Genomic DNA, 14,552 nt, shown 5'->3' with positions numbered 1-14,552 from the left:
ATAGGCGTCTGAGCTGTGTTGATGATAAAACTACATTTCCGCATTGTTGGATGAACGCGATCGTTTGCTGACCTCTTTTAAAACTACTAAATGAACAGTTTCCGTTCACTGCAACTATATTAAAACATTTATTCGAAGCTAAACTTTAAAGTCACTTTTATAGGCTTTAATAATGCAATAAATCGTTTTACATAAATTAGGTAAAAATTCAACTTCGCGGCAGTTTTAAAAAACTCTAAAAATCGTATTAATTTAAGCATTTTCTTTATTGTCATTTACATAATAACTGCTCATTGTAAAATAAAATTGTAATTATAAAAACCACTATATTCTTACTTTTGACACAAAATTCAAGTCAGTACTCATGTCCCCCAAAGAAAATCCCAATGATTTATTGCACCAGTCAAGACAGAATCATTTAGAAAGAGATGACCAGATCTACAATTACATTATTCAGTAAGGAAGCACATTTACCAAAAGAGCACTTTATGCCCAAAACAAAGAAAAAAAAACTATATGGATGGACGTGATCTAGCTGTAGTGAATGTATAGTTCACACAATATTCTTACACTAAATGAACCTACATCATTTCCCCAGTAGCAGGATGCTTTCTGTGTGCTAAAACAATTAACATCGGTGTAAACAACAAATAAGGATCTTCATTTCAGTACATTATGTTTAGCCGTCATAAACATCCCAAAAAATGTAACAATTACTCAAAGAGACATCTCTGAAACATTCTTCACAGTGAGAACAGTCTAATAATCATGTCACTATTGGTAAAGCCAAAAGTGCTGGATGGGTATCTGTTTGATTTTAACTTATTTTAGACATAACAAATGTTACTCTCGTCTCTAAATAACCTAATGTCCTCCAAGAGAATTATTAATAGAATAAATAAATATTCTGCTGTTCTGATTAAAGTGTGACATTCTGTACATAAAAGTGCAATAAGGCTATCGTTTGATTAGAAACAGCTGCATGAGTCTTCAAGCATCACCTTTCCTTCTTATGACTCTGCCTATGTAGAGTACATAAAACAAAACCAGCTTTTGGCAAACAAGACATTTTGACACTAATAATCATGACGGTAAGGCCACAATAGCCCTTTCGTTGTGTAAATAGTGTGTGGAAACGGATCAGGAAACCTGTCAGACAGGCCTGTAGATGACAAAGATAAACGTTCAAAATCAAAACGTAAGTACTGTCACCCATAATGGAAGGATATACTGGCAGTGCACATAAATAACTGTGAGGAGACCCTATAATATATGATTAACCAAATTTAAAAAAAATGTGCAATTGATTATTTAACAACTAACAATAAGGGATGTGAGTTTTGGACATTATTTTCATCAAATTCCAGTGTTTTGTTATTTGCATTTAAAGCTGCTTCTTTTTTTTATTTCAAAAGTGGTTTGCTCAAAGGCATCAAGGTCATGGACGCATATTCCTCTGATTTATAGAGCAAACCTCATGAGCAACCGTTTAGGAGTGGTCTTATCTAAGGGTGTCTACACTCTCTGTCTCTTGTCCCTCCGGCACACGCTGGTCTGAGGAAGCCGTTTCCTCCGGCATGTGCGCAGGAAGCTCCTGAGGGACCTCTGCCTCATCCGCATCAGTGGCCTGCACGTGTGCCGTTTCCCTGAACGATTCTTCGAGCTGGCTGACAGAGCTGGTGTCACTGATAGAGTCTGAGCCGGCTCCATGCCGCCGGAAGAGTTTCTGGCCTGTGAATCACATGGTATGATTAACCTGAGAGTGCGGTGAACATCAATTAAAGACCATATGTGATTTAATTATTTTGTGGGACACCAGGTAATTAGGGCCACACAATGATTTTAGATCAAGATGTTACAGTTACCTGGAAACCGTTTGGTGCTTGACTTGGGGGAATCAGGGGAAGCTTCTTTATTCATCTGGGCTTTTATGGAATAAACGGGCTCGGTGCTGTCCAGACAACCTATGGAGAAAAATAGACACTATACAAACCTGACAACTACAAGTTATCTTGACAGTTTCGTCAGAAAATATATTTTTAGCACAAATGTACCTTCAGCTAGGTTAAAAGTTCTTCCTTTGACAGAGGCCTGAACCGGGGAGAACCAGTTAAGCACAGAGCCCACTAGAGGAATTTGTCGAAGTACACCCTGAAAAATAAATGGAGAAAAATTACACACAGAACACATACAGTGTGGTCCAAATGTTTGACACCACTAGTGAAAATATTTTAATATCTTTTTTGATTAAATATGCATTCATTATGTCATTATGAACATTATTTATGAAAAATTCTATAATTATTTATCATCTAGTCTATTTGGTTTTGTCCCTTTTGTTTATTGTAAAACATGATGATCAGGTTCTCTTTTTTGATTTGAGAATGATATAAAGGAAACAAGAACATTTGACCATCTGAATAAAGAGTCACATGATCAATGTCACATAGGCCCTGTTTACACATGGTATTAAGATGAGTTTGGTTGATTGGATCACAATTGGACGGCACTAAACTTTGGTGTAAATGGGGTCTAAACGTTTTGAGCTTTTCCACTTTCAACTACTTCCAGAGATAGTTGAGAACGCATTCAACCAGATTGGTTTCATAGTGTAAACGCTCATGTGGTCGAATGTGTTTGAACAGCCACAAAAGACCGCCTACTGACCTAATGTGTAAACACTATGGAAAGTGAACTAACCAGACAGGATTTAAGTTTGGTTTGAAGAAGAAAAATGTACCAAGCACAATGTTCTCTCACCATTCCTGATTTCTAAATACACATTCACTTTGTTCTCTGTGATCTTGCGGCTATCAGAGCAGAAACAAAAGCTGTTGCTCTTTGTGCGTTTTCCTGTCGTCTTTTCGCGTTCAAATTTCGTGAGCTTATTTCGTCCACTAGATCGAAAGATCTGAAAAAGCCCATACATTTACCCGCCCATAGATTGACCAAAAAGCATCTTAATACCAGATGTAAACGGGGCCATATTTACTTATTTGTCCAAGAAATCACGTGCTGGAACTTGCAGAAAGTTTCCTAAAATTTGTTTATTTTCAGGTTTAAAGTAGATTGTTTTCATCTCAGACTTTTGGACCCCTCTGTCCACTTACACAAATACACTCACCTCCTCCATAAGTTTCTCTTCATTTGCTTTCTGAAGCTGCAGCTCAGCTTCCTGAATGCCTCTTCTCACAACCTCAGTCATGTTCTCAAACAACTAGACACAAACAAATACATTATTTCTAATTATTTATCTGATTTTCAGTGTCAAATTATTAAAAAACTGTCCAAAATAAATAACAAAAAATGAATGAATACCTTTCCACTTTCCTCAATGTCTCTTCCAACAGATCCTATAGTTTCCACCAGCTCTGCCACATCCAGGTCTTCTGTTGCCATTCCAATAAATATGCAATTTGTTTCCTCACCAAACTCAGGACCTGGACACAAGACAGGAGTTTTGAGGTTTTTAAATTCACGTGAATTTAAAAGCAATGCTACAACAGCCAATCATGGGACCGTTAGTCATTTACCACCAGAGAACTCCAGGTCTGTATCAAGCTCCATCAGTTTCTTAAGCAATTCACTGTTGATCTTCTCCACCCTTTGTTGTCTCTTCTCTTCATCAAGGTCTGTGTTTCTGGGCTCATACCTGATGAAAAACAAACAAACAAAAGAACATGTCAGGGACTGTGGAAACGTGCAATAAGGAAAGTTTCCTTCTTTCTCGGAATGTGGGAATATCTGATATTAGGGTCAATGTATCCTGTAGCTTGTTCCTGTAACTCAACTGGCAGTTTAGGTCATGCTTTTGATTCCCAGAGAACTCACTAAATGTATAAAATGCAATTTGTGTAAAAGCATCTGTCAAATGTATGAACGTAATGTAAAATGTCCTGTAAATTGATTCAAGTTTAACTCTAGAGTCTCACCTCACAACTCCAAGACCAGGCCAGCTCAGGTCATCAATGTATGAGAGTAAAGTTTGCTGAAGCACCTCATCCTTGAAGTCCTGTCTGAAGCGTAGAGTGCAGCTCAGCACCGGAATAATCTCTCCCAGCTTCTCCACCAGTGCAGCCACATCATTCTCCTGAGTGCCAAGAGCTACACACACATACCACCACCATTGTCAGCATGAACACTGTAACATGAATTGGGTCTCCAGACTGTATAAGCCTGGACCTTTTGGGCAAAGAAAACAGCTTTCACTTGCCATGCTCAGAATGATACGTTTGTTTGTTTTCAAATGTAGACATGTATTCTGATAAAATTGGTTTTATTGCAAGCAACAATATATATTATTCTTAGTGTAACCCACATAATTATAAGACAAGCTCCATCCCAGTTTGTCTCCAGCAACAGTTCTTTAGTCAATATGGCTTGGGCCTGAACATTGTGTTAGCATTCCAGATTTTTAATTATCTCCCAAATGTCTTACCTGCAGCAGTCATTAGGGGGCTGAAACGTACACATGTGCCCTCATCTTCCAGCTCAACCACATCTACGCCACTGAGGGGCACCTGCTGCGCCAACTGCTCACCCAACTGACAAATAAGATCAAAGTAGTCAGGTCACTCGTTTGTAAGAAAAGCATCTACAGTATATATAGGTTGCTCTGCTTACATGCTCACAGACTACTTATTTCCTATAATATATTGTTAGTGAGAAAAGCATTTACCCATCTGTTAAGGGCATCAAGGATATCTCTCTCTCCCGCAAAATATCCTTCTACTGAGCCACCACTCGAGGCTGAAAATGAGAGTTTTTGGCTGTTACAGATATATACACACACACACACCACTAGAAGTTTGAATAAACAATAATATTATGAAATATTATTACAATTTCAAAGAACAGTTTTCTATCATAATATATTTTAAAATGTAATTTATTCCTGTGATCAAAGCTGAATTTTCAGCATCATTACTCCAGACTTCAGTGTCACACGATCCTTAGGAAATCATTCTAATATGATGATTTGGTGCTCAAGAACATTTCTGATCATTATCAATGCTGAAAAGTTAAAATTAGTTGATTTTTTTGTGGAAACCATGGTATTTTTTTCAGGACTATTTGAAGAATAGAAAGTTAAAAATAGACAGCATGTGAAACAGAAATCTTTTGTAACATTAGAAATGTCTTTATTGTCACTTTAATTTTGAATTTAATCCATCCTTGCTGATTAAAAGTGTAACACTTTATATTATATCCTTTTTAAATATGTTACATGTAGTTACTATAGTAATAACTATAAAAGATGCATAACTACATGCAACTAACCCTAAACCAAACCCTAATCCCAACCCTATAGTAATATATATATATATATATATATATATATATATATATATATATATATATATATATATATATATATATATATATATATATATATATATATATATATATATATATATATATATATATATAAAAACCATATTCACAACCAAGGAAAGGAAACTTACGAGCACTGTCTTGTGAAAACCTGAACACCACAACTGGAGAATTGAGTTCATCGTCCACCTACAAACATCAGAGAGACACAGAGGGTGGGGATGGGGTCTTGAAACACCTGTGACACATCTGAGCATTTATTACAGGAGGCCTTAATGTCATGCTGTGAGCACTACCATGTTATTGTGAAAACTGGTTTAGTGTTTAAATGTTGTGATGCAATGTCATGGAGAGGCTTTTTGTTTGCTAGCTACAGGTTCAACAGGCCAATCTGGACAATGTGGCACATGACCTAAAGTCATGCATTAGTGCTGCTGGAATGTCTTTGTGATGCTGGAACCTTTGTTGTAATTAAGCTTATGAAATGCCCATTATTATAATTAGTAAATGATGCTTCCTTCATGATTAATGGACATTTTCATGAACAAACGTCTAACCACCAGAGACATAAATTAAGAAAGTAAAACCTTAAAAATATCACCCAAGTGACTCTTTTCTGCCTTAAGCCCTTTAAACAAATGTAAGATTTGTTTTATGAACAAATGACCTCATTGAGCCTCTTAAAAACATTAAATAAACATTGTACCGTGGTTCCTGTTATAGCTATATAGTTGTAGCTAATGTATGAATAACTTTACTCTGAACAATCTCTTATAAGATGAGAGTTAGTATTACACACAGGAACATCACCGTTTAATTTTGCTCCATCTCTCACAAAGGCCATGTTAAAGAATTCTGCTCATTTCCCATGATAGCTCATCATTGCTCTAAAGCGAGGTCCAGCATTGATGCCCAACAAGTCATCAAGCTCTGTGAAGTGACATTTCCTAAATGTTGTTTGCACATGCCTGTAGCACTGGGAGGCCTTTACATGAATAAAAGCCTTTATACTGAGCACCAGCACTTATGGGTGGACATGGTGAGGGAGGGAACAGTGGAGAAATAGCACAAGTGAAAGGGAGAAGGAGTGGGATCAAGCAGGCAGAGGGTTGGTCCCACCTACAATAGAGAGTATAAGAGAGCCCAGCACGTCCCGCAGCGAGCCCCCGGAGATGGGAGGGACCCGGGAATGAGACACCACATCCTGAAACCAAGGTACCCACGCTCACTAACACACTATGTATACAGAATAAGAGCTGCACACATTGCTGACGGTCACAAACCACACCGCCAACATACATATGACGAACACTCCGCTCTTTACCATGCACAAAGCCTCGAGGAGAGACACCTCACGGTCAAGGATATCCTAATGGTGGTGACACAGAACAGAGGTGTTTGCTTTTAAGATTTTAGCCTAGATTCTCTGACTGAAAGGAAAAAGTGGGCCACTGATATTTAGAAACAAAATTTGCAAATTAAAAAAAAAAAGCGTAAATAATATCTACAAAATGTAGCATATAGATTCATTTTCAGCTGCCATATTTTAGCACTGTGATATTGTATAGTTTTAATTGAGATGAAGATTTTAAAGGAATAGTTCACTAGTAAATGAAGAGTTGGTCATTTACTCACCGTCACGTCATTCCCAACCTGTTTGACTTTCTTTCTTCCGTGGAACACAATAGGTAAATATTTAAAATCATATCGTGACTGCTCTTTCCCATATAATGAAAGTGAATGGGAACTGGGGCTGTCGAACTCCAAAATCAAAAAAGCACAATAAAGGTATCTTAAAAGTAGTTGACTCATGTGCTATTATTTTACGCCTTCAGAAGCCATACAATACTGTTATTTGAGTTTTATTTATATACAATTATAGCATTTTTGAATATTTCGAGTAACGATTTTTAGTTTTAATTTTAGTTTAAGTTTTAGTAATTTTATGTGCTTGTCATTTTCATTTCTTTTTTTTATTTTCTATTTAACTTTCATTACTAATATTTCAACTTAAACATTTTATTTCAGGTAGTGTGCAAAGCAACATTTCTAGTTTTTATTTAAAGTTAAGTTTTTCTTATATTTATAACTTTATTTCAATTAATGATTTTTAATAGTTTTACCTTTAGTTAACAATAACAACACTGCCATATGATAGTTTTGTGTGACAACAGACCATCCCAGGTGAAAAAAAGTACATTTCTATAAATGTACTTAAAATGCTTAAGTACATTTAACAAATAATTTTAATATTATTATACTTAATATACTAAAACATTTTCTTTAGTACTTCTTAAGATAATCTTAAGAACATCTAATGAATATGAACACCATGAATATGAACTAAAATGCACTGTAAAAAACAATAAGTAAAATGTACTTAATTTTACTTTTGCACAAATATTTTTTAAGTAAATTTCAAATATGGAATTAAGTAACTCTACTTAACTAAATTAAGTAAAATTAACAACAAAAATAAAGTAATTTTAACTTGGCCAGTAAAACGTTGAGTAATTTCTACTTAGTTGAAGTTTCTTATGCAATACATTTTACTCAAACAATATAACACTGAATTAAACCATGCTTTTAAAGTGTATGCTTTACTTAGAAACATCTAAATAAATAATACAATAGATATTGTGTAAACATTATATCTACATATTAGAAATAACACGGCATTTGAACACAGAGACCTCAATACTTGGTTCACACAACACAATGACAGTAACATTTGATGGATCGTTTTTCAGTGTGAATGTGGCATTTTGAGTAAAAAATTAACTCCAAATGTCACAAAATGGCAAGTTACTAAACATAACCACAAAAGCAATGATAAAACAGTGTAAAAACAGTTGGAAAACAGCGAAAAATCGACCTCATTAATTATTCAAGCCCCAGTGCATGATGGGAACACCAGTATCAGAAAAGTTGAGTAGTTTTACTTAATTTTATAATGTTCATATTTACGCTTTAATTTCTACAAGCTTAAACTGAGTACTAATATAGAATTTACTTAGTTTTTTAAATTCTTGCCTGAACTAATTTTTTCATGTAAAAATTACATTTGTTTTTTCTGTAGTATTTACTTCACCATAAAATCATTTTTGCAGTGTGTGCTTTTAACACACTATCTCTTTATTAAAAAATGTATTTAGTTACCACTTGTAGTACACTTGAACCCATCTCTGTATGAAAGATGGGTTCAAGTGTACTACAAGTGGTAACTAAAGACATTTTTAGTTAGTATGATAGTATGTTAAAAACACATTTTAGTTCATATTCATGGTGTCTCAAAATAGTACAGTTGAGTGCACTTTGATGTTCACATGAACTACTTTTAATATTAAAAGTGTGAAAATTCCTCAAGTGTTCCATGGAAGAAAAATTCATATGGGTTTGGAACAACAAGGGGCGAGTAAAGACAGCACTGTCATTAAATAGATGGAGCAACACCAACTCAGGACAGAGGAAATATTAATAGAAGCTTCAGAAACTTTTCAATTCACATACGTATTTGTGGGGACTGTGGTGTAACTCTAAAATACTCTGTACCGACATACATCTGAATGGATCAAGACAAGTTCACCTACCGAGGTTTTTATTGAAGCCAGTGTCTTCAAATGCTCCAAAAGCTGTTGACTCTACAGGGAAACAGAACAATTCCCAACAAGGTCAGAGCAATTCTTGTAGGGTTTAAAGTACTTTACGCCCACTCCAGTGCATGGGATTATCTAAATGAAGTTGGCAGGGTACTCACTAGCTGTGAGGCATGCTTAATCCTCTCAACAATCCCATCATGCCCGAGGTACTGAAGGGACAGCCAGAGAGGCAAAGCCCGAAGCTTCTCCACCGGTTGGCTGGAGGTCAGACCTGCTGCAAGAGACTGCCCCCAACCGGCAGGGAGGACAAACAGCATGAGGCATTTGCACACTGTATGATCACAACTCTAGATTACATTTCCATATGATGTGCTGCGTAACGATGATTGGTAGTTATAGTAACGTTTCAACTTACGAGTGCCGGATCCTCATGTCTGTAAAGAGTGACAGCAGGCACAGCCGGCAGACCCAACCACGGGCCTGGAGTTAAAGTCATACTATCACACTTGGTGGCCGCCTTGATAGCGAGAGCGAGAAAATAAGAGCACATTCTGGACAACAGGAAACAAATGCATGCATTTGAGTGCTAAAAATCCCACAACATACCGTGACAGTGGAGGAGGCCTGACCAAGAGCAAGCGTTGCCAAATTAACCCTGAAAAGAACGCCACAGAATGTCAACTTAAATAACAATAAATATTAACAACATAGATAAAATATCAAATCTATTTATATGTATATATGTGGTGTTTTTTTTTTAACTCAAACAAAAGAGGAACTACAAAAATAGACAGAACTAGCTGATACCAACCCCTCTACATGGAGCCACATGTCGTACTGAGCGCAGAGCTCTTTCAGGCGACTGAGTTTGTCTGTGTGACCTGCACCTGGCGTTCCTGAGAGATTAACTACATTTTAATGATCGCCTGCAAAACCAACTATCAACAAATGCATTCAAAAAACTAAGCTGCTTGAATAAATAAGGTCTTATAGCAAACCGACCAGCATTCGCTATCAAAAGCAGTGGAACTTTCCCTGATTCGCGATCATCTTTGATGAGCTTGTCAAGCAATGCAACATCCTGTGAAGAGAAAAACACTATATAACTCATTTTATCTACACTGTTTCATTATTCACACATTTATGAACAGAAACTTTCAATTCCATTTGTCTTTCTATTTAATGTGTTATATGTCTGCACTGTTTTGCATGTGCACTAAGGCAAATTCCTCGTTTTATCATTCAAAAGTTTGAGATCAGTATGATTTTTTAAAAGAAATGCTTTTATTCAGCATGGATAAAATAAACTTATTAAAAGTGACAGTAAGGCATTTATAAAGTTACAAAATATTTCTATTTCAAATGAACGCTGTTCTTTTGAACTTTCTATTAATCAAAGAATCGTGATCAAATGTATCATGGTTTCCACAAACATATGAAGCAGAAGAACAGTTTTCAACATTGATAATAATAAAAAATGTTTCTTGAGCATCAGATCAGCATATAAGAATGATTTCTGAAGGATCATGTGACACTGAAAACTGGAGTAATGATGCTGAAAATTCAGCTTTGCATCGCAGGAATAAATTACATTTTAAAATATATTAAAACAGATATCAATTATTTTACTGCATTTTTGATCAAATAAATTGACAAAAACATTTTGAAAAATCTTACCAAGCCCAAACTTTTGAATGATATGGTATAATTCCCTTCAGTATTCAAAAAAAAAAAAAGAAAAGAAAAAAAAAGACAAATTCCTACCATTTGGTGCAAGGAGCCAAACATGGTGTTACAGGGCACAATGCAAAGACTTGACAGAGGCAGTCCTAGCTGAAAAGAAAACAAAAAAGTTGTCTGATCCACCACTACACATAATCATGCACACACACGCACATTTTTTTAATATAGTGTGGTAATGTGAAACACTTCATATCCTGCAGCATAGACAAGTAAAGTGGAGGTGACATTGTACCTGACTGCAGAGATGTTGTCCCAGGCCAGGTCTGCATGCAGCACTTTGGTAAATCACAGGATGTTTAGAGCTCAGCACTGTAAAGCCCTCTGTAGCGTACTCCTCATAATGAGTATTAATAACTAGCCGACACACCTTCAGCAGCCCCTCGCGGTCATCTTCATGGTAATATGCGGAGCCATTTTCATATCTACAAAAATTCATTAATTCAAATATTTTAATATATTTAGCAAATCTCAAGATTAATTTCCATTTTTACACCATACATTACAATGTTGTCAGACCTAAATTCCCTAGTAGCAGTTTTATTTATTTTGACAAAAGTATATAGAATTTTAATGTAATTTATTGGACATTGCATGAAAATAATTATTTGCTTATTGGTATTAGGCAAAATATCAGTGCATCCTTAAACAAAATATTTGATAGAAATTTTAAAACCATACAATACTTTACTTCAAAAATCACCAAAGTTTTAAAGAATGAACCATCTGTGTTAAATGTTAACAAGACCGCACTGGAAAAATAGACCAAGTCAAAGATTCCCCTTGTCCACTCATTAAGTCATTGTTATCATAAAAAGCTCAATGTTTTCCCTCCTAAGCTTTTCAAGTGAAGACACTGCAATTAAAATTAGCTAAGGTGAACCAAAGGTGGAGCCCATTATTAATGCTCTAACATAAATCTCACTTAATCACTTAAAAGTGTTTGTATGACAGGGAGAATAAAATCCCCTGAAGCCACAGGAGATCACAGACAGAATTTGAACATACTTGAAAAGCCTGCAGAGCCAGAGAGTGGTATCTGACAAGATGCGGGTGGTCAGCTTTCTCAATCTTTCTCGTTCCAGAACAGAGATATATGCGGCCAGACTGTGTCCCAACAGAGCCATGTGTCCCTGCTCTCCGACATACTGCATCCTGCTAAACAGACATTTATAGTTTTATCACACCACACAGAGGGGTTTACATATGCTCTCGGTGCAATATAATGGAGCAACTTGTAGACCAACCCTAAGACTAATTCAGGTTTGGTTAATGAGTAAAAAAAGGCCTTTGACTCGCATTACTCAAAGAGACTTTTCAGTTTTGTTTTTTTAATTTACACCAGCATTCAAAAGTTTGTCTGTAAAAGATCTGTAAGATTATTTTATGTTTTGAAGAAGTCTTATATGCTCACCAATGCTGCATTCATTTGATCAAAAACACTGTAAATCAGTAATACTGTGAAATATTATTACAATTTAAATGAACAGTTTTCTATTTTAATATATTTTAAAACGTAATTATATTCCTGTAATGTCAAAGCTGAGTTTTCAGCATCATTACTCCAGTCTTCAGTGTCACATGATCCTTCAGAAATCATTCTAATATGATGATTTAATGCTGAAGAAACATTTATTATTATTATCAATGTTGAAAACAGTTGTGCTGCTTAATATTGTTTGTGGAAACCATAATTGTTTAGGATTCTTTGATGAATGAAAGTTCAAGATAACAGCACTGATTTGAAATCTTAGAAATATTTTGTAATATTATAAACGCCTTTACCGTCACTTTTGATCAATTTAATGCACCCTGGCTGAATAAAAGTATTAATTACTTTTATTCAAATTGAGCATTATTTTAATTAAGCACCTGGGCAAAAATAAATCTTACTGATCCCACACTGAGCAGTAGTGTATACATTGAAAACTGCTATTCTAAAAACATAAGGAATTTGTTTCTTGGTTTTAGGACTAAAAACTAAGCAGCTCCATAATGCGGTGACCTACCGGTGACCCTGCTGGTCATCGTCTCCATGCATCAGATTCTGGACTAGCTGGAGTATGCTGACAACATCCTGTCCACTATCAGAAATATATGGAAAAAGAAAGAAGAAAAGAAAGACTTTGAAATGTTTTATGAATATAGCTGATATGCACTGACTTTAAACCCCGTAAAATACCTTATAAATGAGACAATAGAATTACAGTAAATGTAAAATGTGATTGACAATATAAGAGTCTCACTCACTCTCCTTGTAAGGGTCCTGGAATGTCTTTCCAACTTAACTTTCTACTTTCTTTGCCTTGTTCAGATACCCTGAATAAATCCACACAACGTTATAGTTATACAAAAGGTACAAGTTATATGTAAAACATACTGTAAACATATCATAAAGATAGCTTAGTAGTGAAAAGCAGTTTAAATATAATAAAAACAAATACTGAAAATATTGTAATGTGAATGGTCTTACAATTTTCCACTTTCTAAAATCTTCATGGCATCAGAAAGATGATTCCCCATCTCAGCAAGTGTAGGGTCCATCATCTACAATTCAACAGTAAAATATAGACAGGTATGCTTGAAATGCATAGCAAAAACTGCATAGCTAGCAAACTTGATAGCTGTATATCACATTTCTTGTCACATCAAAAAAAAAAAAAAAAAAAAAAAAGATTCCTCAGGCTTTAACAAACTCATATTTCACCTGTAGGGCACTTTCACTGAGAAAAAAAAAAAAAAGAAAACATCCAGGCCTATGTCCATTTGTGAAAATAGAGCGTTTTTAACATTATAATACACTAAATAAACAATACAAATACTATTTGTATACTTAATAAACGCTTTTTTTGTAAAATGTGTCAACTTGTGTAAAATTAGTCATGTTGCTCTTTCTCTGTTCTACACGTATAATTCCTGAAATTCAGGATATGAAAACCTGTCGGATGACACGGATCGATTCATTACACGAGCACTCATCTGGTTATCTCGTGCGCATCCTGCTCTAACACAACACTTGAATTTGCAACACAAATGGTTTGTGACTGTTTCAGTTTTTAGATATTTTTTCAATTAAACTTTGTACAAGGAAGCGGTCTGCAGACCACCATCTTTTGTGATTTGCAGACCACCATCTATTAAAGCCTCAATTTCACTTTCACATTAAAAAGAAGGACAGCGAGTATCAAGCTTTATGCACTAATAGCAAATAGTCGATTGTGGCTTTTAATGAATCCGGGAGAGTTCCGCATCATCCTCCCTATGGCAATGACAGTGAATAAGCTTCCTCAAATGAGCAAGCGAGACCTTCAGGGAATGATATACGCACTCTTCTACGTTACCTTCACGGGCGGCTTATCCATGCAGTGTTGAAAACCCAGTTGCAGGGACTCTCTGTGTCCCTGTGTGTTGTCGCGGGCTGTGTATTTTAGGGAAGCAAATCCAAAAGGCAAAAGAATCCACCTCGCGTACCCTTTCTCTTGGTTATTTGTATAGTCAGTTGTTACTTCCTGGTGTCATGCCGCTCCACGCTGGCAGCGCTGACGTAGCCTAAACATACGCCCCCTTTACAGTGTGCGCGAGCTTCTTGGTTTAGGTGTAATGCAAAGACATGCGATGATGCAGTGTAGCGTGTGGACTCCAAAAAGAATCGGTTCGTTCGAACAGTTCGTTCCAAAACATCAAATAAAAAAAGATTCTAAAACCCTGATTAAATTATTCTTTTACGTCATCACGTGGTCTCTGACATCTCGGCGTGTCAGTCACATGCTTTTATGATTAAGTCCAAATAATTAAATAACATGAACGTGTCCAAGTTCAGTTTGTTGTAGCTATGATTGAGCTCCTCACAACTCATTTAAAACCAAAATGGTTGAAATG

General features: G+C 35.7%; 1 protein-coding gene across 5 annotated transcripts; it reads right to left on the bottom strand.

The window, feature by feature from the left end:
• Positions 1-247: 247 nt before the first annotated feature.
• Positions 248-14,274, bottom strand: pdxdc1 (pyridoxal-dependent decarboxylase domain containing 1). Of its 5 annotated transcripts, none has more exons than XM_048195912.1 (24): positions 14,002-14,274; positions 13,147-13,220; positions 12,924-12,992; positions 12,683-12,757; positions 11,682-11,831; positions 10,909-11,098; positions 10,698-10,766; positions 9,936-10,014; positions 9,745-9,829; positions 9,540-9,588; positions 9,349-9,450; positions 9,092-9,217; positions 8,925-8,975; positions 6,659-6,703; positions 5,466-5,523; positions 4,679-4,749; positions 4,439-4,544; positions 3,933-4,104; positions 3,534-3,652; positions 3,319-3,440; positions 3,125-3,217; positions 2,055-2,151; positions 1,866-1,964; positions 248-1,731 (listed from the first exon to the last, which is right to left on the bottom strand). In XM_048195912.1, exons 2-24 carry the CDS (start codon positions 13,218-13,220, stop codon positions 1,502-1,504), a joined length of 2,331 nt encoding a protein of 776 aa, XP_048051869.1. In that variant the 5' UTR covers positions 14,002-14,274; the 3' UTR covers positions 248-1,501. The 5 variants fall into 5 exon arrangements, with proteins under 5 accessions (XP_048051869.1, XP_048051859.1, XP_048051854.1 ...); XM_048195902.1 differs by having other exon boundaries at positions 11,682-11,828; positions 14,015-14,273; XM_048195897.1 differs by having other exon boundaries at positions 14,015-14,272.
• Between the last annotated feature and the right edge of the window lie 278 nt (positions 14,275-14,552).

Source organism: Megalobrama amblycephala, linkage group LG1, assembly GCF_018812025.1.
Source record: "Megalobrama amblycephala isolate DHTTF-2021 linkage group LG1, ASM1881202v1, whole genome shotgun sequence".
Taxonomy (NCBI): Eukaryota; Metazoa; Chordata; class Actinopteri; order Cypriniformes; family Xenocyprididae; genus Megalobrama; species Megalobrama amblycephala.
Note: the sequence above shows the minus strand (reverse complement) of the source record. Positions and strands in the feature narration are given on the sequence as shown.

Excerpts from the sequence above, each read along its gene's own strand:
- pdxdc1 (XM_048195897.1), bottom strand. The coding sequence starts at position 14,035 with ATGGATAAGCCGCCCGTGAAG. Across the intron at positions 9,589-9,744 it reads ATGTGGCTCCATGTAGAGGG|GGTTAATTTGGCAACGCTTG; the intron begins GTTGGTATCAGC and ends CGTTCTTTTCAG. Across the intron at positions 9,218-9,348 it reads GACATGAGGATCCGGCACTC|TCTCTTGCAGCAGGTCTGAC; the intron begins GTAAGTTGAAAC and ends GGTTGGGGGCAG.